Below are 25,857 nucleotides of genomic sequence, written 5' to 3' on the forward strand. Positions count from 1 at the left end.
ACACTTTTAGATGCCACTTATACTTTTTTTTTTTGCCTTGTAATACTATTCAATTCCACTTCAGTGGGCTCTCATGGATCATGTAATTGTTCTAATGGTTTTATATGGTGAATCACTTCCTGGTCCGAGCATTACCCCCCTTGTGAACTGCAGTGGTGGTGATTTGTCCAGATAATGGTGTTTGCTTAAACCAGTGGACTTAAGCTCCACCTCTGGCTCGGCCATTGTGTGGAGCTCGATTAATAGACAAAGTGAAAGCACTTTGCCGTTCAGCTTGGATTTGCCTCAGCGTCGGCCGCTCTGTTCTGCTTTTCAGAGCCTCTGTTACTGGCTGGGACTCTGCCTGGTTCATGCAACCAAACATGCTGAGCCAAAACAAATTCCCACAGCATAATAGGCAGCCTTCAAGCGGCATCCACTTGCAGTTTTAAGCTGTTTTCCTTCCGTCAGCCCCTCAGATACAGTACGACCTGGTTACACAAATATTAGGAAAAGGAAAGAAGGCACCATGACGTGCATGTTTATGTCTTGACTAAGCAAATCAAAACAGGTTTGTCCACAAGTCTTTTTCCATTGCTGCTCAGCTGAGAGCTGTGAGCACGTGGGCCACGTCTGCGTATGCCTTTATGGTGTTTGAGCTGGATTAGCAAAGCCGGAGAAATGTTTCAAAGGTCAGAAAAGATTCCTGTGTCAGAGGAGAGACCAGAGAGCGAGCGAGAGAGAGAGAGAGAGAGAGAGAGCGAGCGAGTGAGAACTACAGAGTGAGGGAGAAAACCTGACCTTCTTAGCAGTGAGTCAACAAAAGTAAGACGTGGACTCTTGTCAGAGTGGAAGGAGTTGTTTGTCTGGCTGCTGAGCTGCGGCTGCTTCTTGTGTGATACTTGCAGAGTGTCAAAATGGCTTTCTGCCCGTGGGATCGTGCTTTTTCAGGTCGCGTGGAGCACACCGGATATTTTGCCTGAGAACAGCTCACAGCTGGGAGTTCAGCACTGCCGATGGATAATACTTCATACCACTGACAACGATGGGAAACATCTGTGGGTGTGTTCGGGGCCCTAAAGAGGAATGCTACGTTGACCCTAAGAAAGCCCCATTAAAGCCTGAATCTAAAGAGCTTAAAGGCCGTCGATATTTCCAGAGAAGAAAGAGAAAAACTGAAATTTTTAAACCGGCTGAATCTGTGTGGAGTCCTGGAAATGAAGCCATTCCAAGTAAGGTCATCTGCAGCAGCGAAAATCTACAAAACATCCCAAATAGTACCGCAGAGGAAAACCAAGAAGAGCTGGATAAAACCTCAGTGGTGGAGAAACATCTATCCAGGCAGGGCAGCATCAGCGAAGGTGTTTTTGTTGGCGAAGTCCCCGTTTTGATCCTCAGAGATCCTTGTGATGAACCTCTCGGCTCGAGGCTGCGGTACAAGGTGAGAAGGTTTTCCACGGAGCGGGAAGACGGTGACAGCAGCAGGTCTGCTGTGGAGGGGAAGCTGCGTGGCATCAGCACAACGTCCAGAGGCGTCCCGGCGAAGGATGGCCTGCTGGTGAAGAAGCTGCTCCAGCGCCAGTTGAGGAGGGCCGTTAGCTTTGGAGCAGTGGAGCACATGTTACAGACTCTGAGGGGTAACGATAAACCTGGAACTGAGGAAACGTTTGCCAAGATTATATGGGGATCTCAAGCACACAGACGGAGGAGACGGAGAGCCCACACCTGCTCCGGTTACGTAGACTCCACGCCATGTATTTCCACGCAACACGAGGTAAACCAAGGTTGTGCTATTTATAGCATTAATAAAGGTGACGCATATTAGATGGGTGTATAAAGTAGACTGTGGTTTTTAGATTAGAAATGTATGCTGAATAGATATGTACTTTTTAATACATGTATGTTGTATATGTACATATACATTGTTATGTCTTTATTTATACATGGTCATCTAAAATGATCTGTAAATCTGTTTTTAACAGATATAGTTGAAAACCCTCATTGAGACAGTGTTTATTTAATTTTTTGGAATCATATTTGACACATATTTTCATCTTCTTCAAACAATTTATGGCTATTATTGATGTGAATGGAGGCTGAAATGCATCTCATGTCCAGTTTGCATTCTTCTGCAGTTATACAGCTTACGTTTATACATTCAAATTTTGGGGTGAATGTGGCTTCAGATTTCTTCGTCCAGTTCATATTATATTCAGTATTTATGAACCTTTTTGAGATATGAGACCTGATACATGACCTACATCAACCCAGCTCTAGAATGCATGGATGATGGGCACGTTGCTGCCGTGCTCGGTTTGCTCCCCAGCCTTCATAATGTCATCAAAACTGTTTAGACGAAGAAGTTTGTAGAATCTGTGGTCGGTTCTATACAGAAACCTTTGGAGAAACATTGTCTATATTATGTCTTTGTTCAGTTCAGTTACGTTGCTGTTCAGGTCTTAATTTCGTATTTCCAGCTGAGTGGACTTTAAGCAAGTTTTGTCGTGTGTTGTTGACTGCAGGCTTGTGAGAATCTTGTGGATAGGTTGATACAGGAGGCTGACATGGTGGCGTAGTGGTTAGCAGTGTCACATTACAGCAAGAAAGTTCCTGGTTTGATGGGAGTTGATGCTTTTGTGTGTGTGGCGTTTGTATGTTTTGACTGTCGACATTATCTGTGGGTACAGCTTATTTCCACAATCTTAAAACATGGATTTCAGTTTACTGAATAAACTCTAAATTGGCTGAAGATGAGTTTCTGTTTCTGTTTCTCTGTGTTATCCCTGAACTGCTTGTCCAGGGCCGAGCCTGCATTTTCTCCAATGTCAGCGTTTGCGTCAGACTTCAGCTCCCGTTGTATTTAATCTGAATGAATGAGTGTCAAGAAACTGATAAGCAAAGTCATGCTCTATCTTTCCAGGATGGCTTTATTCATTCTTGTGTGATATTTAAAGAATTGCATGGCTGATGATTTCTTATGTCAACTTTTTACAATATTTAAACGGATTAAGATGAGCTCTGTTTTTTTTTTAAAGTTGGAAATGCTCTAACACTTTGAATTGCCTGAAAGTGAAAAAGTTTAAAATTCATATGACTGTGTTTTGTGTATGTAATGTTCAGACTGCTGCCAGCTGACTGGGTAGTGGCTCTGTTTGTTTTTACGTCATTGATCTCCGCTGTAAAACTTCAGAGCGGGATATTATCTAACTCTGGTTGACATTGCTAGGATACTGTTGACATTTTGCATGTGTGAACAAAGTGATTAATGAACCTCGTGAGCACAATTTGAAATTTTCAAATGTGAATCTTGCCCATCCTGTATAAATGGGATCTTATTAAACATGTGAGATTAATTGGGAATCCTGACTTTCCCGTGTGTGTGACTGTTTGTCCTGTGATGGACTGTTGACCTGTCCAGTGTGTACTCTGCCTTCCCCCATTGTTGGGTGACATTGGCTCTGGAGCCCCGCAACCCTGAACAGGATAAAGATACTATGTTTATGTTTATCTTGTCGCTGACGTCACTTTTGGTTTTGTCTCGTGTCACATACAGCCGGAGTACCGGTAGGTTTAAATGAGTGAGTTCATATTCACCTGTTCACAGTGGCAGCTGTGCAGGAGAGGGGATGAGATGTGTATATTTTGTTGACCTTATTTACGCTAAAGAAGAAGAAGAAGTCCTTTTGTCCGGCATCTTGCCTCATGTTGCTATGTTTGCCTCATGTTTGCAAATAAACCTGGGCATTCCTGGAAAGAGTTTTCTGATTGAAAGAATAATTATGGAATTGTGTGATGTATTATAGCTTGAATGGTAACCAATGCTGCATGAATAAGAGTTTAGTTTTCAATAATTCTCAGGGTTAGAATTGAGGAGCATGAAATTGTATTTAACTATGCCTCCTATCAAACCCTCTATTTCTATTTCTTTTTCTTTTGGTGCGTGACAGATCTCGGAGATCCATGTAACAGGGGAGTCCCAGGACATGACTGCAAAGGAGAGACTGCTGCTCTGGTCCAAGCAGATGACAGACGGCTACGTGGGAGTACGGTGTGATAACTTCACAACCTCGTGGAGGGATGGAAGGCTATTTAATGCCATCATTCATAAATACAGGTACTAAACCAAGCACACATGTTTTATTAAAAAGAATGAATAAAATTGCGGTTTAGTTTTTGTATCCAGATTTTTATTGCCATTCCCTACACACTCCTTGTTTTCCACTATTGTGTGTCAAGATGTCCTGACCTTATTGGTGTTGTCATACAGGCCTCACGAGTCCTTTTGTCCTTTCTTTTTCTGCTGCAGACCAGATCTGGTGGACATGAGCCATGTGTCGGCACAAACCAACAGATCAAACTTGGAACAAGCGTTTTGCGTAGCTGAGCAGCTGGGAGTGGCCAGGCTGCTGGACCCTGAAGGTGAGGACCTCACACTGCAGCGTTCATATGGTTTAACTTTGTGAAGTGTTTATCACCTTTTGAGCTATAAATCATTTACAGTGAAGCTTTAGTTTTGGCTTGAGGTATAATTCCTCACAGTATAGGTCACTGCCATGTATTGCTTTCTTGAGCTTTTGTTTTGGTTTTTTCCTCTCTCCATTAGATGTCGATGTTCAGTCTCCTGATGAAAAGTCAGTGATCACATACGTCTCAACACTGTACGATGCCTTCCCCAGAGTACCCGATGGTGTCGATGGGATTAATCCTAACGTAAGTACAAAGGGGATTTCATCTGAAACAAGTGAAACTGCTGAGCGGGTACTCATTGCTGCTGCTGCTGCTGCTTTTCCTCTGAACAGGATGTTGATATCAAATGGATCGAGTACCAGAACATGATCAAATACCTCAGCCAGTGGATCAAACACAACGTGGCCATAATGTCAGACAGATCATTCCCCAATAACCCTGTAGAACTCAAGGTACAGTATCACACCAAATAAAAATCATGATGTAGCTTTTGTTTGTTACTACTATTATTTTTGATGTCTTGCTATTGCTATGCACCATTTGACAGAATATTGTCTAAAAGGTTGAGGATAATTGCTTTAGATCATCCTAATGTATAATATAATGTCTCTCTGCTGAAACTGAGACTTAAAGTGGTATTGATGGCTATAACAAGAGAGCTGCAGCACCCATTTGCAATATTAAATCGATAAGTTGAAACAGTGAAGGTGCTTTCATACAGCTCTTTTAAAGCCTACCAGAGAGTACTCATGATTGCTTTGAGATTTAAATTTTTCTGGTATAAATTACTGTAATATGTTGGGGTTTTTTTTCTACAGGCACTTTATACACAATATCTCCAGTTCAAAGAACATGAAATCCCTGTGAAAGAAAACGAGAAAACGAAAATCGAAAATCTCTACAAGATGCTTGAGGTATGTATGCAATGTCAAAACTAGTGCAGTACTACGCTGATCACACGACGCCGAAATACAGTATTATCTCACAGGTTGTCGTAACATATGTGTGGTTGGTGGTGTATCTGACAGATGTGGATTGAGTTTGGGCGCATTCTGTTACCCCCGGGTCATCACCCCAATGATATCGAGAAGGAATGGGGAAAATTAATCGTCGCTATGCTGGAAAGAGAAAAGAGCCTGAGGCCAGAGATGGAAAGGTATGTGGAGGCGCACGGCACGCTAATCCTTGTTTTGACCTGGCCCAGTACAATGTGAATGAAAAACATAATCTTTGTAGACTCTATATAAATATCTTACAATAACCTAATCTTTGGCGACTTTGATTTTTCTTTCATGTGACAGATTTTGCTTGACATATATATATAGTGATGTAAATGAGAAATATATTTTAGAGCTGACAACAATAAAGGAGAAGAAATACAGCATGAGCCAGCATAATATTCTCTATGGCCGGTTGAGGTGGAGTCCTATTACAAGCTTGTTAATGTCTTTACTGAAACCAGACACTGAGAGTCAGTGCAGCATATGGGAGTGTGATTTACCCCATTACAATAAAAAGGATGGATGGATGGGTACATAGATAGATGGGTAGATAAATAGGAAGATAGATAAATACAGTATTACTAAACATAAAGACAGGATCATTTAAGAATGAAAGAAATGGAGGTTTTAGCACAATAAAAATGTTTGCACTAAATATCGACTCCTTATTGAGATACCTTGAGGAGCAGTCAGAAAGACTAAGATGTGGATTATGTTGAGCTTGAAAGACTGTCAGCTTCGAGGCAGGAAGCTGTTACAGAATTGGGTTCTTCTGCGCCGATTGTTATATTACTTCTTTCCAGAGGGAGCGGAGCAATCTATGATGTGGGTGGGTGGGGTCTCTTTTGATGTTGTTGGACAGAAGGCCGTGAGGTTCCAATACGATATCCTGCTGTCCTCAACACTTTGTGTACAGTTTCCCAGTCTGAAGCTTTGTATCCTCTAAGCCAGAAAGATGTGTAGCTGATCAATATGGCTCTCTTTAGTGCTTCTTTAAATAGCAGTGACGACTGAGCGGGGAGGTGTGCTCTTTCTATCCGCTACAGAAAGTGCAGACACAGTATTTCTGGATTACAAGTAAGCTGTTATTTTGCATGTGATAATGGTGGGTTTTCTCTGGGTTTGACAACCGATAAAATTATATTTAAAGTTATACAGCATACAAAGAGACTTTTGAAGAATGATGTTGACATGTTAGAAAAACATGACATATCTGGTTCTTACACAAACTTACAAAAAAGTTTGAACTCTTTCTGTTCTCCTTCCATCAATATTTGTTTGTGCCATGTATTTCTGGTTTCTATGGCAACTGAAATATCCTCTTTTGAGTTTTTCTGTTGACACAAGTTTAGAAAGGCTGATTTTTTGATTCTTGCATTCATGTGTCTAAAAAACACAGTACATTTACAGCATCAATGCAGGGCGTGGTGCATATGGGCAGAAACAGCAATTGCAGGCATTTGGCAGCGTTTCAAACAGTCTCACCTCTCAGAGTGTGGTGCTGTCTCAACCTGTATCTGATATTTGTCCCTCAAGGGCAGCATAGAGTTTCAGGGTGGGATTCTGTACGTGCGCCGCACCTGGCTGTGACACTATAAATAGGAGCAGGTCTGGAGCCATCCCGTCAGTTGGGCATAAGCATGTCTGCAGTCAGGCTGTCAAAGTTTAAGTCAAGACCGGGATGGTGAAGATGGAAAACAGTGGCTGTTTTTGAAGCTGGTGATAGCGCTGATAATCTGAAGTAAGATGGCTTATTTGAGTGGGCTCTCGTCCGTCAGCAACAGTAGCTTCGCCAGCTATGGCTCCAATGACATCCGCCTGAGTGAACCTTTACAAATAAACAGCTCGGTATTTCTCAATAACAACATTGCTTTTGGATCCAGGTGAGATGACAGTGTACTTATTTTACTTGTGTGAAGCTTTTTCAACTTTAATATATTTATATCTTAAGAAAACATCACTTTTCTTTCCAATTTTTTATTTATTTTGTTTTATCTCTGCTGCTCGGTTATTGTCGTGCTCTGTTCTGAATTTCATGGCTCGGAGGCTTAATATGTACAATAGAATTAACTTGAATAATATACATAAAACAACTATATGTCTATTTTTTTCTTTTGAAGGCTTGAGATGTTGCAGCAGATGGCCAACAGGGTGCAACGGGACTGTGTCAATGGCGAGGACAAGCTGGCAATGGCAAGAACGGCCCTGCAGTCTGTAAGTTAGGTGCAAACGTAATGTCGCATAAGGCTGTTTATAAATATAGATATGTATATGCTTCAGCTTTTTTTTCTCCCCTTTCTAAGGATGCAAAACGTTTAGAGTCTGGCATCCAGTTCATAAATGAAGCAGAGATTGCTGGTTACCTGTTGGAGTGTGAGAATATCCTCAGGCAGCAAGTTGTGGACATCCAAATTCTTCTGGATGGGAAATTTCCATTTGCAGACCAGCTTGTCCAAAGGTACAAAGTTGATCCTCTTTCATACTAAAATTATGTAAATCTCTTAAGAGTTTTAGATAAGGATATCTCATATTGTTGTTTCTCTTATTCCAGGGTATCAAAACTTCGGGATGATCTTCTCACAATGAGAGCCGAATGTTCCTCCATCTACAGCAAAGGTCGCACTCTGACAACAGAACAAACCAAAATGATGATCTCTGGCATCACGCAAAGCCTGAACTCTGGCTTTTCCCACAATATCAACTCAAGCCTGACACCAGCCCTCACTCCTGCACTTAGCCCAGGGGGGTTAGGTACCCCTGGATCCACATTCACCTCTAGCCTTACACCGTGCCTGACTCCCTCCATGACGCCCGCCTTGACTCCCAGTATGCAGCCCGCTTCGGTCCAGAGCTACATGGGAAGTGGTGGCGGTGGCATGGACCCCAGTGGGCTCATGCAGCTGAAACATATTCAGATCCGAAAGCCTTTGCTGAAGTCCTCTCTGGCAGACCCCAACATGACGGATGAGGAGGTCAACATGAAATATGTTCAGGATCTCCTGAACTGGGTGGAAGAAATGCAGGTGAATATTCAGCACGATTTTTTTGTGTTGTTGTTGCTGCAATTGTTAAACTCTCGAGACGGACATTGAATATTTTTTTTCTTTCTTTTGCAAAGATCCAGTTGGAGCGCTCAGAGTGGGGTTCTGACCTGCCCAGTGTGCAAATGCATTTAGCAAACCACAAAAATGTGCATAGAGCCATTGAAGAATTTCAGATGAGTCTTAAAGACGCCAAACTGACTGACGTTAGTTTTATTTTTATTTCTATCTTGCTTACAACTCGAGTAGAAATTCCATAACATTGTTATTAGCTATTCTCCGCTCACTGTGTTTATTCTTTCTCCAGATTCAGATGACCATCCCCCTGAAGATAACTTACTCAGACAAGCTAAGCAAACTGGAAAGGCAGTATGAAAGGTTGTTGGTAAGTCCATTTCAAGTCTCTTCCAATTGCTACAAACTAATAGAGCTTTTGTTGTCGACTGACTGTTACAAACTCTTGTGATTTTTAGACCTGCTCAATGGAGCGGCAGAGCAACCTGGAGAGCCTGCATGACTTTGTGTCGCAGGCAACCCAGGAGCTCATCTGGCTGAATGAGAAGGAGGAGGAGGAGGTGGCCTTTGACTGGAGTGATCGCAACAGCCACGTCTCGAAGAAGAGAGATTACCATGCTGTGAGTAACTGTTCTGCCTCTGAAAGTGTGTTTATTTTTGTCGTGCTTAACTTGATCTGTGGAAACATCAGTGTTTACAGAATAACAGAGATAACAATAACTTGCTCTGTTGCAGTTTTTACAGGGTTGCATAGTTTTGTCTAACTTGTTCCAGTTTTTATTCAGTATCAATAAAAGAAATGTACGAGTAGAGGTTGTCAGTGTTAATTTGATATTTGTGACGCTGAGACATGATATGCAATTGCGTGAGATGATGGAGTCCTTTGTCATGGATGAATGCCAGTGATACTCAGCATAATGTCTTTATACAGGATTTGATGAGGGAGCTGGATGAAAAGGAGGAAACCATCAAGTCTGTGCAGGACAAAGCAGAACGCCTCATGCTCAAGAACCACCCAGCCAGGCTAACTATTGAAGTAAGCCCTTGTGTGTGTGTTTCCTGGATACTTAGCTCTGCGGTCAGCATCACAATTCAGTTTCAGATTTTGGACGAGCAGTAGGGCCTCCACCCTGCATCCTATCATTAAGAGATTTTGAAGTCCTGCCTCAGCTTGTAGTTTTTCAGCCATTACGCCACAGCTTTTTTTTGCGTGAACTCTTCTTTATGTTTTTTCTTCCAGGCATACAGAGCTGCAATGCAGACACAGTGGAGTTGGATTTTACAGCTGTGCTCTTGTGTAGAACAGCACCTCAAGGAGAATGCTGTTTATTTTGAGGTGAGGTGCAATCTGTGACTTTTTGATTAAATACAGCCATTCTTATGTGCTTGTCACATCTAAAGTCACATTCTGTTCCACTTTGCAGTATTTCAGCGATGCCAAAGAGTCATTGGACTACCTGAAAAACCTGCAGGACTCAATTCAAAGAAAATACAGCTGTGATCGAACAAGCAGCCTGCACAGACTGGAGGATCTCATTCAGGAGTCCATGGTAATGTGACAGAAATACACGAGGTGTGAATAAGGGGAAGAGACCTTAAGAAAAAAAATTATTTTCTATGTGTCCTTAGGATGAGAAAGAGGAGCTCCTTCAGTACAGAAACACAGTGGCTGGGTTAGTGGGAAGGGCCAAAAATATTGTCCAGCTCAGGCCTCGAAACCCTGAAAATTCCCTGCGGTCCTCCATCCCTGTGAAAGCAATCTGCGATTATCGACAGATCGAGGTATGGTTTGCCAAAATTTAATGTCATCTTATCTCCTAAATGCAAGATGATAAAACTATAATGTCACTATTTCTCTCTCTCAGATTACAATTTACAAAGATGATGAGTGCGTACTGGCCAATAACGCTCACCGGGCAAAGTGGAAAGTCATCAACCCAGCAGGAAACGAGGCCATGGTGCCTTCTGTTTGCTTCACCGTTCCTCCGCCCAACAAAGAGGCTGTGGACATGGCTACAAGGTGAGACACTTAAGGACTATTTCAGTATTTTCTGTAAATTTAGCTGGATTATGAGATTCAAATGCAGTTTGATGCTACTTTTTAAGTGAACCTTTTTGCTTTTCCTGCAGAATTGAGCAAGTATACCAGAACAACCTGGCACTGTGGCACCACTCCCATATCAACATGAAGAGTGTGGCGTCTTATCATTATCTCATGGCTGACATACGAGCCATTCGCAACTGGAACGTGTCCTCAGTATGTTTAACTCATTGCCTTTACTTTTAATTGATCTTGTCCGCTGATAATGACTCATAATTAGAGAATTTCCCCGAGGAGATTAATAAAGTATAATTATTAGTTTTAGTTTTTAGGTATTAATTGGCTCTCTGTTTTCTTTTTTTATGTTTTCATCCTGAAAATGTGTGAGCTTGGATTAGGACATGCAGGAGTGTCCTAAAACCTTTAATCTCTGACCATTGCAGATAAAGACCATGTTACCTGGCGAGCATCAGCAGGTTTTGAGCAACCTGGAGTCTCACTTTGACGAGTTCCTGGAAGACAGCGAGGAGTCGGAGGTGTTCACTGTGGCAGACTGCACCCAGCTGGAGAGAGACGTGGTAGCCTGCAAGGAGTACTACCAGGAACTGCTCCGATCTGCAGAAAGAGGCAAGACATCGATCCCCTTCTCCTACTTCCAAGGAACCTCCTGCCCTAACTGTCTATCAAATGCAGTTTTGAGTTCTTTACTAGAATATATGGCTGAAGATTTATTTGGTATGTTGTGAAGTTGCAAGGTTATATGTAAACAAGCACACCCATATGTGTGCATACATATTCATCTTGGCAGTCATAAGTGTACTGCCAAAGATTTGGAATAATGATGCCATCCAGAGGAGTATTCAAATTGTGTTTGATCATGTAATGCCTCTCAAACTGCTGCTATTTTGAATTCACTTTTTCTATTCTATGGCCAACAGAGGAACACGAGGAGTCAGTGTACAATCAATACATCTCAGAAATACGTAACTTCCGGATGCATCTGGAGGCCCACGAAGAACGCCTGATCAGGCAAATCCGCACGCCACTGGAAAGAGACGACCTGGAGCAGAGCCTGCAGCGCATCACAGAGCATGAGGTACTAAAACACATCTGGGCTTCAATAGGCTTTCTCCATTTATAAACATGGCTGATGTTAAGGTTTTCACATGATTTATCTGCATGCCACTTTGCAGAAGAAGGCAACGGAGCTTAATAAGCTGAAGGAGGACCTGGATGTCATGAAGGAGAAGTGTGAGCTGTTCCTCAGACAGGCTGCGGGGTCGCCATCTGCACCAACACTTTCCTCTGAACTGTCTGTGCTCATTCAGAGTATGAGCCAAGTGCACTCTATGTCTGCCATTTATTTGGACAAGTAAGAATCTTCTTTCATTGCCCCTTAGTAAACAAAGTAGACATATTTGTATGCAGCCTAATTGAAGGTGTAGCGGAGCTCTGAATGCATTTCCTCTCGTTTTGCAGACTGAAAACCGTGAGTTTGGTGGTGGAACACAGTCAGAGTGCAGAGGCTTTAGTTAAGGCCTTTGAATCCAAACTTTATGAGGAAGAAGCCATAAACTCTGATGTCAAATCTATTGAAAGTGTCATTTCTACGCTGAAGGTAAAGCACTGAATTAAATACATCATTTCACCCTCAATGCCAGTTTTGATAAATTCAGTAAATGATCGCTGCTCTCCGTGATCACAGCAATGGCGGACGGAAATCGATGAAAAGCAGGAGGTTTTCCATGACATGGAGGACGAGCTGCAGAAAGCACGCGTCGTCAGTGATCGCATGTTCAAGGCTCACAATGAGCGAGACTTTGACCTGGACTGGCATAAAGAGAAGGCAGATCAGCTGAGTGAGAGATGGCAGAACATACACTCTCAGATTGATGGCAGGTTTGTGTGTTTTTGTTTCCATTAATTTTCATATTAAACCTATGACCACACACGCGCCACGTGTGCACGCAAACAACGTACCATTGCCTGAGCTGCTCATCCAATTTCAGGCTTCGAGACCTGGATGGTATCAGCAAATCACTGAAGCACTACAAAGACTCCTTCGGCAGTCTTGATGAGTGGGTCAGAGAAATGGAGGCGACACAGCTGAAGGCTCAAGAAAACAAACCTGACGACAGCAAGGCGCTTGCTGAGCTGTTAAACAAACAGAAGGTAGGAAAATACAGTGCCACACAAGCACAAGGAGCACATGTACGTCATTTATAGATAAATTATATGTTTACGCTTTGTTTATTTTTGTAGGTCCTTGTTGCTGAGATTGAACAAATTCAGGGGCGAATTGATGACTGTCAGAAGTACTCAGAAAACTACTCGTCTGCCATTAAGGTAATTTGTTTGAACTTGTTTTTATCCTGTAACTCACCTTTTCACTTTGAATTGTGGATAGAAATGCACGAGTTCTTTATGAATTTACAGTATATATTTGTATAGTGTAATATTTTTAGAAATGGAAATGGAATATTTGCAAAATTTCAAGATATTGTTAGAGGGACACATTGCACAGGATTAAGCAGTATAGAAGATAGATGTGTAGATGGAATATTATTGTAAGTGGGGAATGTGTAAAATTTAAGACTTGTGATTTAACAAGAATAAGAGATAAATGGCTAAAACAGTGTTTTATAATGGGCCCACTGGTCAAAATGTTTGCCCCTGCTTATCATTTACACTACAGCCCTGTATACTAATAAGGAGTCATTGTTGTGTCGAGTGAATACATCCTCTTGTGGTGTAAACCTGTACTGCAAAACTTAAGAGGCTGCGGTTAGGAGAAGTTTGGAAATTTACATTCTGCACCTTTCAACTCTGTTTTTTAAGGATTATGAACTTCAGCTGATGACATTCAGGGCAATGGTGGATTCCCAACACAAATCTCCCCTTAAGAAGCGCAGGTTGAATAGCTCTTCTGATGCCATTCAGCAGGAGGTAAAGCAACAATTTATATTTATCAGCAGAGTAAAATTAGCTCTCAGTGAACACTGACTGCTTAGTGACATAATTATTTGTTCATCTGTTTGAAATTGCAGTTTATGGATCTCCGAACACGTTACACTGCGTTGGTGACCCTGATGACACAGTTTGTGAAGTTTGCCAGCGAAACACTCAAGAGAACAGAAGATGAGGAGGTGAACTTTTTACATGTTTTTAACTCCTGGCTTTTGATACTCAGCTTTTCGGGGTTTATTGGTTTCCTTAAAAAGACGAAGCTAATCTAGCCTGAGCTTTGCATGGTCTCTATGTCTTATCTTTTGCATCAACACTTTTTTTGTAAACTACTCAGAGGAAAATCCTACAAACCAGCCCAAAACACGCCAATGTGTCTCTTTATTATGCCGCTTACATCTTGACTTTCTCCAAGGGTCATATCTTTGCGATATGGCCGGCACATCCAGAGGGAAGACCATTTGCTTCAGTGGACTAATGAAGCAAAGGACAGTGGTGCATGTCTGCATGCGTAGTGGGTCCTTGCTGGGGACGGTGACTTCCTGGGTGGCAACACCTTGTTATTTATCTCTTTGATTCAAACCCTTTTCTTATGTTAGTCTCTCTGTCTCAGACCAAAAAAAGCCTCTCCAGGATTTTGTGTTGTGACAGTAAAACAGTCCAGATGAATGAATACAATTAAATTCATTTGAAAATCCATTTAAAATCCAATATGGGGATATTTTTTGACCCCCTTTAGAGGGCACTCGCAGAAATAAATTCAAAATTTTAAACAAGGCCAGATTGTGTACATTTGACCAAAACCACACATATCTTAGGATTTGTTGTTAAAATATTCTCTAAATGAGGTTTATTTATTCTTGAGTACTACTATCATGAAATACATTGTGTTATTTACACAAAAAGTACACTGAGTATGACCTACTAGACTTATTAGGTTCATGCGTGAAAAAGGTTCTATCACAGTCATAGTCTGTGTACTGTACAAATGTTAAAACGCAGTCCTTTCACATATTTAAGATAAATACATCAATTAAGTGCATGTACTAGGAAAAATCAGATGCTTAATGAAAGTAACAATGCTACGACATTTACAGCTATCTCAATATTTAGTGCAACAATTTTTTTTCTATTTTTTAGCATATCCATTTAATTTGCTAGCTTTAGTTTAGAAGGGAACATAAAGAGATACACAAGCGATCAACAATGGTCACTTGCCTGATAAAGGGTTCAAAATGTGTTGTAACATGAAATTCCTGGAGAAATGGCTTCAAACTATCAATGCCATTGAATTGACAGTATTTAGTCGAATGTGACACCGTGGATGACTCATTTTTTTGCATTGTAGAAAAGAAAAGCTTTTGAAACAGCAGAGAATGCAAAATGGACCGAGGATATGGAGCTCCTCAAAACCACAGGGGAAGTAGAGATTAGTGAGCTGAAGCTTCGCGTGGAGGAACAGGAAGCTTTGCTCTGTGAAAGACAAGGACAGCTGGAACAACAGCGGGGGGAAATCGAAAGACAGCAAAAGATGATAGATGATCTAAACTTTAAGAAATCACAGCTCGAGCATGATGTAAACCAGTATTGCATTAAGTTAGAGATAGCGGTTAAAGACCAAGCCGCGAGCGAGCAAGAACTGCAACATGCAAAATTGTTCATCGAACAGTCGGAGGCGTCATTGTCTCTCGCTCAAAAGAAACTGGAAGAGCTCTCAAAGAAAACAAACAATGACGAAGATCTTAAAACGCTGGATCCCAAACTTAAAAGAAATATAATTGTGGAAGAATCTGTCATTGTGAGAGAGGAGGAACTGCAGAGCCAGGCCCAGGCTAAAAGGACCGACTCAACTCAAGAGTCTCTGGCGTTTGATAGCCAGGCATCAATTCAGAGCGAACAGAAGTCAAACGCAGCGAAAGAACATGACAGTGTGATGGTGGACGTGCTACAGCAGAAAGTAGAGGAGCTGGTTCTGGTCCAGAAAAAAGCTGAAATGGCAGAGGAGAAGGCACAGAGTTATAAAAAGCTGCTGGACGACAGCAATAACAGAGTAATGAAGCTGCAGATGGACATGGAATCAGAGAGGACCCAGATGAGACAGAAAGCAGAGGATCTCCAGCAGGAAATGCAGTTTATGAAAAAATCTATGAATGAACTACAAGAACAAATCCGATCTCTGCAGAGAGCAAAGTCCTCGCTGGAACAAAACTCCTTTTTCCAAAGCACTGAGGTTGAGGGCCTTAAAGAGCAGCTGAAGGTCACCCAGGGAGAACTGCAGAAGAAAAGCTCCATCGAGCAGGAAAACAGTTACAAAATTACCAATTTAGAGGAAGAGGTGGTCTCCAAACAGGCAGCGATAGATCAGCTTAAGTTTAAATGCAATGAGCTGACAAGGATAAACGTCTCGTCTGACGGTGACATTAGAGGCCTTCAGATTCAAATAGAATCACTGGAAAAAGAGAGATCTGTCGCTGAGCAAAAAGTGAAGTCTTTAAAGAGAGAGATCGATAGCTGGAAACGGCAACTCGAAGCAGTTAAAGAAGATAATACCTCACTGAAAAGATCAGAGCAGACATTTGAGCTCAAATGTAAAACTCTTGAAGCAGACCTGGAGAAAAGTGAGTTAGTTGCTTCTCAACTGCAGAGAAAAATGGATGAGCTGAAGCAAACTAACAAAGAGACGGAACAGAATTTGAAAGATATGCGAGCCAAACTTGATCAGCTGACAATGGAAATTGACGGCAAGGATCAGCAAATTAAAATCTTCAAGTCTCAGGTCGAAGGCACCAAATCCCAAGTCAAGATAGTTGAGGAGGAGCTAAATAAGAGATCTCAAACCTCCCACGAGCTTCAAATTAAACTGCAAGATTACGGCGAGGCGGTAAAGAAGTTGCCTGAACTGGAGCAGAAAGTCAAAACCTTGAAATCAAATATTTCCAGTTATGAGCAAGAAATTGCATCATTGAAATCAGAACTGAAGTCTGCGTTTGCCGAGAGGAATTTGGCCAATCAGAAGGTTGAGTTGCAAAATGCAGAAATCAATGATTTTAATGCCATGGTGAATAGGAAAAATGCAGAGCTTCTAAAAGAGTCAGCTGAGAGTAAAAGACATCTTAATAAACTAAAGGCAGCAGAAGAAGAGCTCTTCAAGCATAAATATAATGCTCAGGATTTAGCGAGCAGCACGGAGACAATCTCAGAAACCATGAGGCAGGAAATATACACTCTTCAGAACGGTGAAAGAGCCATGGAGAGGAAGGTTGAGAGCTTAAATGTTAAACTTTCAGAGTTAAACACGTCTCTGCAAAGAACTAAGGATGAATTAGCTAGAGAAACCAAACAAAGACAAGCCAAGGAGTCAAAAATAATGCAGCTGGAGTCTGAGCTTCAAAGGAATAAAGCAAGTATCACAGACGTGATGTCCACTTCTGATAAATCACGATCAAATCTCCAACACGAGAACACAATCCTGAAGAGGGAGAAAACCGAGGCGCTGGAGAAAAACATCTCTCTGGGATCAGAGGTCCGAATGCTGAAAGATAAGCTGCAACATGCGCAAACGGAGGCTGAACTAAAGCAAAAAGAAAACTCTGTCCTTCAGCTGAGGTCCGAGCAGATGGAAGAGCAACTGGACAAGTGCAAGAAAATGCTGGAGGAACTTAAAAGTAAGCTGGAGCTTCAGAAAGAGGGCTACGAGAGGCAGTTGCTGCTCGTACAGTCAGAAATAGAGAAGAAGCTTATTTTGCTGAAGTCAGAAATCACAGGTGACAGTGGGAAATCAAACCATATCGCGCAATTAGCCGAGATACTGAACAAGTATTTCACACAAGATGTGAAGGAGATGAGAACGGTGCACCGAACCACCGTGGAAACCACAAATCAGCAAGCAGACCAACAGCTGCAGAGCAAACTGGAAACGCTGCAGCAAGAAAAAATACAGCTGATGCAAGACTTTTCGAAGACAAAATCAGAAATTGGCCAACTTGAGGATGACAAAACCAAACTCAACTCAAAAATTGCTGCTTTGCAAAGCCTTTGCAACACACAATCAAATGAATCAGCAAAGTTTGAGCGGCTGTTCAGGGACAGCGAGTGGAAACTGACGATGAAAGACAACGAAGCGAAAGCTCTCCGGGAGAAAATTGAGTCGTGCATGAAAGAGGTGAATAGCCTGCAGGAAACGCTTCTGATGCTGAATGTGGACGATAACAAGATGAAACCCGACGTCAACATGATGCAGAAAATGGCGTCCGCAAAAGACGACGTGAAATGGAAAATGGACAACGACATACACAAAATGAAAGGCTCCGCAGAGGTACGGCTCTTTCAGCATTATTGCACAATTATATCATATCCAATACAAAATCTAAACACGTTAAAATGTAAAACTGCAAATTCTTGCTCCTTGATGTTATTGAGTGTTTACATGTGTAACTCAAAACTTGTTGTAATGTCACATTTACAGACTTCAATTGTCAAGACAGGACCCACTCTTGAAGGAATTACACAAGTCAAGCAAGATCAAGCCAACGTTTCTCACAGCCGAGGCCTCCCACACGATTCAACAACCACAGAAACGTTAAGCAGCTCCAACTATCAAACTCCCAACCTGCTACAAAAACATGTGCAAAGCGTCACAACACATGGATACATGGCTCTATGCGGACTAAAAGGCCAACAGTCCAATGAAACGAGTTCCAGCAAGACAAGAACTTATCGAATCAAAGAAATGAGTGAAGCTGTAACATCATCGGGGAAAACTACAAAAGATGGTGATAGAAAACTCAATACGGCATATTCAGTCTCCCAAAGCCTTCCAGAAGGCAGTGCAACTATTCAACGCCTCATCAGGTTCAGGTTCTTAGATGAGGAGGTTTTGCAAAAGTTTGAACAGGGCCTCATCACGATGGAACAAGTTCAGGCGTTGCTTCCTCAGAATTCAGGCAGGCCAACCGCTATTGTGGGAATTTACGTGGAGTCGAGCAAGAAAAAGGTATCCTTCCTTGAAGCCGCTGAAAAGGGCTTCCTCGCAAAGACGTATGCGCTTGAATTACTTGAAGCTCAGGCCGCAACAGGAAACCTCACAGATCTGACCACAGGACAAACACACTCAGTCAGTGAGGCAGTGGAGAGAGGGATCGTAGAGGCAGGCCTAAAAGATAGACTCATGGAGATGGAGAAAGCTGTTAGCGGGTACATCTTTAAGGGCAAAAAGATGTCTGTGTTTCAGGCAATCGAGCAAAGGATTCTTGATAGATACAAAGGCAAAAAGATCCTTGAGGTCCAGGTTGCAACTGGCGGGCTTATAGACCCAGAGACTGGTGTAAGGGTGCCACCGTCCATGGCTGTTGACCAGGGCCTCCTGAACAAAGAGACTCTGCAGAGTCTATGTGATCCAGCAAGTAGCCTCAAAGGCTTTCACAACCCTGACACGGGACAGAAAGCATACTACTCTGACTTACTCAAAGCATGCGTGTTTGACATCGACGGCGGTGTGTTCCTCTTTCCCTTTGGTCAGAGACATCTAACAAACACGTCTCCAATGAGTTCTCACAGAGTGTCCATTGTCAACAGCAGCTGCGGCGCTGAAATGTCAACGTATGAAGCGTTCAAGGGGAAGCACATCGACAAGAGCACTTATCTGTTTCTGTCTCAGCAAGAGAGTGAGTGGAACGAGACGTCCACCGTGGATCCCAGTGGAAAACCGCTTCATGTCCTTACCGATGCCAAAAGTGGTCGTCAGCTTTGCCTCGAGTCTGCTCTAAGTCAGAGGTTTCTTGAACAATCTGAGCTGGAGAGCTACCGCAACGGTCTTCTAAGCATCTGTGAGATTACAGACATCATATTTTCCAGAATGGTTGTTGTGGAAGATGTGAACAGCCCCATCGCTGGTCTGTGGGACATCACTCAGAAGAAGAGGGTGTCAATTCTGCAGGGCTTCCAACAGGGCTTAACTGATAGATCGACTGCCTTGCGACTATTAGAGGCTCAGGCCTGCACTGGAGGAATATGTGACCCTTGCTCTGGAGAAAAAGTTAATCTTTCTGAGGCTGTCAAAAGAGGTCTGTTAGATGAGTCACTAAATGAGCAGCTCCAGCTGTTTGAGCAGGCCTTCAACGGTATCGTTCACCCAAAGACCGCAAAGACTTTGTCTGTGTCTCAGGCCGTGCAGGAAGAGCTCTTCCCAAAGGATGCTGGCATTCGCTGCGTTGAATTCCAGCTACTGACTGGAGGACTGATAAACCCTGACACTCATGACAGAGTCTCACCTGAAGAAGTCATTCAGATTGGCCTTGTTGACAAAGCAACTGTGGCTGTGCTTAAAGACGAGAAGTCCCACACCAACAGTCTCTCCTGCCCCAAGACAAAGAGGAAAATCACCTTTAAGGAGGCTCTCGAGAGGAGCATGTACGACTGCCACACCGGGTTGAGGTTACTCGAAGCTACAAAAGTCCATGGTCTTGGACCAAAATCCACCTTACACTATGTTTTGGCGTATCAATAAACAACTGTAAATACATGAATACTCACAGTATAAATGCAAAACCTGCAAATAGATACTCCCACAGTTTTGCTTGGCTGTAACAGTAGTTTTACTTCACTGTTTTAATCCCGTGGTTGATGCAACTGATAATGACCTTTGAGGTTCTTTCTTTTTAACTTGACAATGAATGTCTTTTTTACAGTGTCCCTCGGTCTCTTCTCTTTTAAGTATGTTTGTTCATGGTTTCATTGTCACATTAACATTCTTGTTCAAAGGTCAATTTTTGTTTTGAATTCTAGAGATCTGTTGATGAGGAGAAGAGAGAGCATGGTGATAAAGTTAGCAAGCTATTACACTGGATGTCCAGTGTGAAACCAACCATGAGCAATGATGGGAATTCTCTGAAAGATAATAATGCCAACACAGACACTTCTAATAAATCACAGGTAAATAATATGTGTATCTTCTATAACACACGTTGCTTATACATGAAAAAATGACTTCATAGTAACTTATATTTTTCTAATGAATATCATATCACAGCCTTTTCCTGTTACAATCTATTCTTTCTAATAAAAGGACACTTTAAGACTTTTTGAATGATTTAATTCAACTATTTTTTTACTCTTGATGTTTATTGGAAATATGGTTTAAATTATGAATTTTCTTTTGTTTTATTTGTGCATGTCCTTCATCGTACTGATCCAATAAATATAATTCACAAGTTGCACAAGCACTCAAATAAAAAAACAAACAAACAAAAAAAACATTGCGTGAATATATAAACATGAAACAGGTAATCAAAATATAGTCATACTTTGGGATGTATAAATAAATATACGTAAGGCTCTTTCAGTTTAAATAAAACTGGAAAACACTACTGTGCTCACTTTAGAACAATTAAACTCTGACTGTGGTTCAATAGTAAACGTATAACACATATAATCTTTATAGTATATTAAAAGTAGAAAGATAACACATTTTTGTACTGAAGGATCACAAATATCATTAACTGTGTATTATTGGCATGGCAGTTTGACAAAAATGTAACTGACAAAGGATACATGTTTTTATTTTGGGGTTTTATGTATCTGAATTATAATCAGTGATTCAGTAGCAGTATGTGTCACCAATAAGGTCCTGCTATTGTCATTTTCTCACATATTAAAATATATACCGTATCATATTTCTTATTTGTATGGATTGGATACACATATACACAGTGTTATGGAAATCCCATTATCAGAAATCAGCATTTCAGTTCCTTCTATTTACATTTGATGAATTACAGACCCTCTCTGTCATTGTGTTTCTGACTTTTCTTCTAATGTTCAATCAGTTCCCTTGCATTCAAATATAACAGTGTCACACAATACAGTGATTACAAATAACCACACACATTAATTAAGTCATTCTGGATAAATACTGAACATGAATATGATATTTTGTCAGAGGTATAATTGTTTTAACAGTGCTTTGTTATGGCCACACAGCTTTTGTTCAGGTTTATAAATGTCACCAAACACTGGAGTGTATCAATAGCTTAATAAATAATAACTTAATATCCATAGCTTAACTCATTCACGACCCATTTAACTGTCCAAATTCAGTTGATTTCAGATATTTCTTTTGTCTGTGTGATTTTATGAACAATGTATCCCGTGTGAAGTCATGCTGCTCTTCCGCAATAATAACACGCCACCGGTTTGTGTTTTAGGTGTCAGTCGAGGAAATGGTGACTAAAAAGGAACAAATTGCTGAAGCACTCAGAGCCACACAAACGATGCTAAACAAACACAGTGACAAGTGAGTTTCACACCTCTGTACCTCATAGGCCTATAAAGCCTTTGCGCAGTGTTAATCCTCTGTTTTTCATTTACAGAATGACCGAGGAGGAAAGAGCGACAGCCCAGGAGCAGCTGAGGGCGCTCAGTCAAGCATACAATGAAATCTCCCAACAGTGTTCAGATCAAACAGCCTCTGCAGAAGAGGTTGGACACAAGACTTTGTGTTTGAGTGTTTAGCTATTGTGTCATATGTTGTATGACAAAAAAAACCCAGTGTCACAGTGTGGATTGCATGACTAACCATGATACTCTTTTCCCCTGTGCAGTACCAGCATTTTTCTCCTGCATTTCACTTTATATTCTCTGAGATTTTACGAGAGACAAATTTGTACAGTTGAAACCCAGAAAGCCTGAGTATGCTGTAAACATGCCTAATTGCATCCAGCTTTGGTCTGATATCCCATCATATGATGCGTTACCTTACAGTATGCAGTTTGACTAACTCCACTCTTTCTGCAAGATGCTGAACACTGCATCCTCAGATCGGCATGGTAGCTTTAAATGTTTGTCACTCTCCTGTTGCAACCCCGTTGCAGTCCTGCTCTTGTGCGCACAATGATTTAACATGCTTGTGTGGTGGTGAGTATCCATTTTTTTTTTGTCTCGTTTTGTAAATCTTTTACATATTACACACTTTGGAATGTATTTCAGCTACATAACCGTTTCTTCTTCCACTTTCTGCAGGACATCAAAATCACTACTGGAGCTGGGACCAGATTAATGAGTGATCTGATCAATCAGGCGCTGGGGGCCACTGTCCCAGAATCCTGCAAAGCTTCCACCCTCCCTCAGTCTGAGCCCCATGACCATGTGGACTGGGATGATGATCTTAGACAAGATCACATGTACAAATCCACACTGAACCATTCCCCTGAGTTGCATAAACCACGCAAGTGCATACAGAGTTCACACATCACCTCCATGTCCCTGTCTGACGTAGCAGCAGCTAGGGAAGGGTCCATGTCAGAGGATCTCATTGTAAAGCTGATAGAAGTCAACCATGTCGGTGATGGAGTGAGTGTAGGCTATACAGGGGACACACTGACCCTGGAGCAAGCATTTCAGCTTGGTTTAATACCTGCTTCTGTCTATGTGAAGACTCTTGAGAGGCAGAAGACCTGTCAGGATATGATGATTCCTGACACTGCAGAGTATCTCTCGCTCTCGGAGCCCGAGGAGGCAGTTGAACCTTGTGAGGTTAATAGGCTGATGTTGAAGTGCCTCAGTAGAGATAAATCACTGACATCAGGGAGGAACATTAGGACTCTTAGGTCTGCTTGTGATGGTTTTCTAGATGAGGAGACCATGTCAGTGGATGAGGGTGACTCTCAAGAAGGGAAGTCTGCAACTGAGGAATCAGATACTGTAGAGAGTCTCCAGGATGGTGATTGTCTGAGGATGGATGCGGCTGTTCAGTGTGATTTGATGAGCTCTTGCAGCACCCTCATCATGTTGGGGAATCAGCAGCGGTTTGCGGGAGTTGTTTTGCCTCACTCTGGGGAAATCACCACCGTGTCCACTTCATCGCAGCACGATGAACGCAGCACCAGCAGTCAGTTTTCCAGTGAACTCTTTAGTAATCGGAGTAAAATAGCAGCTTTTTACATCCCAGAAAATTCTGAGGTGATTGATTTCAATAATGCTATTCAAAACTGTTTCATAGACGGGTACACTGCAGAGATTCTGAAATCAATAGAGATCCCGGATGCTCTTCCTGATGTTACTCACCTCATTGAAAAGTTTTCATCTTGGCTCGTGTATAAAAATCTGTCCGTTGATGGATGCCATCATGCCGCCTGCAGTTCAGAGTTCAACGTCCCTTCACCTTCAGAGGCTCAGCAGCTGTTTATTTCATACTTGATGATGAACAGCTACATCGATCCACAGTCAGGACAGAGGGTTTTAATTCTCGATGAGCAGGTCTCTAAAATGGCTCAGGCCTTTTGTGATGATCCAACATTTTTTGGAAACACCGATCAAAGTTTCACTCACCTGCTTTTACATGGCAATATGGCTTCAGGACAGGCAGAGTCAGAGATGCCGCTGTGCATAAAGGAGGACACAGAGGAGATACTAAGAAACGTACAACACAGTTTTTATCCTCAAGATTTTGGTTGTGGCTTTAACGAAGAGACTGCATTTGAAGAAGGCACATATTATGAGGCATTTGAGTCTCATAGTTACGTTTCTTCGGGCAGTGTTAGAATCAGCTCTGATAAAAAATCACATGCTGATGGAAAGTCTCTAAAAGAAGACCTGGATAAATATTTAGGTGGTACCTGCACTGTTATGGACATTACAGAGTATGTTGAGGAGGAGGAATTTGTTATTCAAAACAACACAAACTGGACAAAATCTGGCGATCTTGATGAAAATATTTGGGGCAATAGATTACAAATAGAGTTTGGAGATGTTGATAATGGAGGTGCCAATACTGAAACTTCTCCAGAAATGTCAGTCTCTTCCACATCTTGTTACGTGAAAACCAGAAACATTGACTCACCGTCAACATTTGAATCCAAGTACTCCAGCCGTCAGATGCTACCACAACACAACGTCGCATCACTGTACAGTAAAACACAAAATCTTAACCGTGCTGACGCTTCATGCACTATGGATGAGACTGAAGAAACTGAGAATGGTACCTCCGGGAAGTACTATGACATGGGGGAAACTCCTCATAAAAGACTAACTGATGAAAATACATTAGAAGAGCTGCCTGATCTGCAGTCAGAACAGATAAGTCCTTTTGGAGATGAGGAGACCGCAGCTACTCATCCACAACAGATGATATTAAACAAATATCAAACAGAACAGCAGAGCTTCTTAAAATCTGACTGCATTGACAATGTGAACAAGTTAGTTCAGTTTAGATTAAGTGAAGAAGGACACACTGACTTAGATCCCAGCGCTAGCTTTTACCCTGAAGAAAACTCCATACGCTCCACGCAGGACTTGAGTCTAATTAAAATGAGTGAAGATGAAAATGTGCCGCATCCCACTGAGAGGAAGGTTTCTGTCATGATGCTTGATTTAGCAGATGAGGGAGATCCTAACAAAGAGAGTGTGGGTGATAATGGAAGTCAGCATGTAGGCTGTGAGACTGGAGAAATTAGTCACTATGTTCACGGTTCTCTTCTCTCACACAGTCATCTTGATCCTCAGATGAGCTCAGCCTTCTCCCTTAGTGAGCTGACTGCACAGCGTATTCGTCACACAGACAAATCTGCTTTGCTTACTGAAAACGATGAGTCACCATTCATGAGCAATAGTCAACTGGCAGCCAGAGTCGATATGTCCAGTGATGAGATTGGAAATGCCGCTTCAGCAGCCCAGTCACGTCCGTCTCATCTCAGTAAAACAACATCCAGTATCAGTCCTGATTATGAAAACCAGACTCAACATCACTCCTATAAATGTGACAGCCTGCCTACAGACGATATTTCCAGTGATGGAAATAATGCCCGGCTGGAAAATGAGCCCATCGATGAAAGTAAAAAAGGTCCCTTCTCATCAAACCACAAATTTCTTTTCGGGGAAACTAATGACAAGAAAAATGCAAATGCTGTTTGGTCATCTTTAGACAGTAACAATACTCTGGGTATGAATCAGACTTTGCCCTTGTTGGAAAGTGGCACTGACCAAAACAGTCCAGAAGATGGCAGTAGAGTTGCATTTCCTCCACAAACAGTGTTTGGTCCAGAAAATAGTGTCAATATTGAATCTGATCCCAGCCGCTGTCAAAGTGCTGAAGCTCGGAGAGCACACGTTCCTCCACAACAACTGAGTTCCTCCTCTCAGTTACCTGCTGCATCAGTTGAAGCCCGTACAGCAAAAAATATCAATCAAAAGAGCTCTGATGGCACAGAATGGATATTGGCTGCAAATGACACTGAGATGTTCACAGAGGCGTTTTCCCCAGATTGTGGCAGCAGTTTGAACAACAGTAGTGCTACTCTGCAGATTTCTGCATCTGAAAAACTGAAGGAAAAAACAAATCCAGACGTAGGTTGTGAGA

The 25,857-nt window shown here is 41.9% G+C and overlaps 2 protein-coding genes across 3 annotated transcripts in view; both read left to right on the forward strand.

Moving 5' to 3' along the window:
- dst (dystonin) overlaps positions 1-25,857 on the forward strand; it is a 107,880-nt gene that overhangs the window by 30,588 nt on the left and 51,435 nt on the right. For both annotated transcript variants that reach the window (XM_080481787.1, XM_080481788.1), the window contains 30 exons: positions 3,927-4,093; positions 4,286-4,398; positions 4,583-4,689; positions 4,779-4,898; positions 5,265-5,360; positions 5,475-5,602; positions 7,568-7,661; positions 7,751-7,905; positions 7,999-8,470; positions 8,566-8,694; positions 8,796-8,873; positions 8,962-9,123; positions 9,435-9,539; positions 9,744-9,839; positions 9,928-10,053; positions 10,133-10,285; positions 10,369-10,523; positions 10,634-10,760; positions 10,988-11,171; positions 11,483-11,640; positions 11,738-11,916; positions 12,024-12,162; positions 12,250-12,443; positions 12,554-12,716; positions 12,807-12,890; positions 13,383-13,490; positions 13,592-13,690; positions 20,292-20,438; positions 21,710-21,798; positions 21,875-21,983. In XM_080481787.1, the coding sequence (XP_080337913.1) occupies positions 3,927-4,093; positions 4,286-4,398; positions 4,583-4,689; positions 4,779-4,898; positions 5,265-5,360; positions 5,475-5,602; positions 7,568-7,661; positions 7,751-7,905; positions 7,999-8,470; positions 8,566-8,694; positions 8,796-8,873; positions 8,962-9,123; positions 9,435-9,539; positions 9,744-9,839; positions 9,928-10,053; positions 10,133-10,285; positions 10,369-10,523; positions 10,634-10,760; positions 10,988-11,171; positions 11,483-11,640; positions 11,738-11,916; positions 12,024-12,162; positions 12,250-12,443; positions 12,554-12,716; positions 12,807-12,890; positions 13,383-13,490; positions 13,592-13,690; positions 20,292-20,438; positions 21,710-21,798; positions 21,875-21,983 (4,236 nt within the window). The remainder of the gene's footprint in view (positions 1-3,926; positions 4,094-4,285; positions 4,399-4,582; positions 4,690-4,778; positions 4,899-5,264; positions 5,361-5,474; positions 5,603-7,567; positions 7,662-7,750; positions 7,906-7,998; positions 8,471-8,565; positions 8,695-8,795; positions 8,874-8,961; positions 9,124-9,434; positions 9,540-9,743; positions 9,840-9,927; positions 10,054-10,132; positions 10,286-10,368; positions 10,524-10,633; positions 10,761-10,987; positions 11,172-11,482; positions 11,641-11,737; positions 11,917-12,023; positions 12,163-12,249; positions 12,444-12,553; positions 12,717-12,806; positions 12,891-13,382; positions 13,491-13,591; positions 13,691-20,291; positions 20,439-21,709; positions 21,799-21,874; positions 21,984-25,857) is intronic.
- Positions 14,840-20,589, forward strand: LOC308120889 (uncharacterized protein). The gene is made up of 2 exons (XM_080481789.1): positions 14,840-17,823; positions 17,974-20,589. Exons 1-2 carry the CDS (start codon positions 14,905-14,907, stop codon positions 20,011-20,013), a joined length of 4,959 nt encoding a protein of 1,652 aa, XP_080337915.1. The 5' UTR covers positions 14,840-14,904; the 3' UTR covers positions 20,014-20,589.

The sequence above is a fragment of the Lipophrys pholis genome, assembly GCF_963383615.2.
Source record: "Lipophrys pholis genome assembly, chromosome: 15".
Taxonomy (NCBI): domain Eukaryota; kingdom Metazoa; phylum Chordata; class Actinopteri; order Blenniiformes; family Blenniidae; genus Lipophrys; species Lipophrys pholis.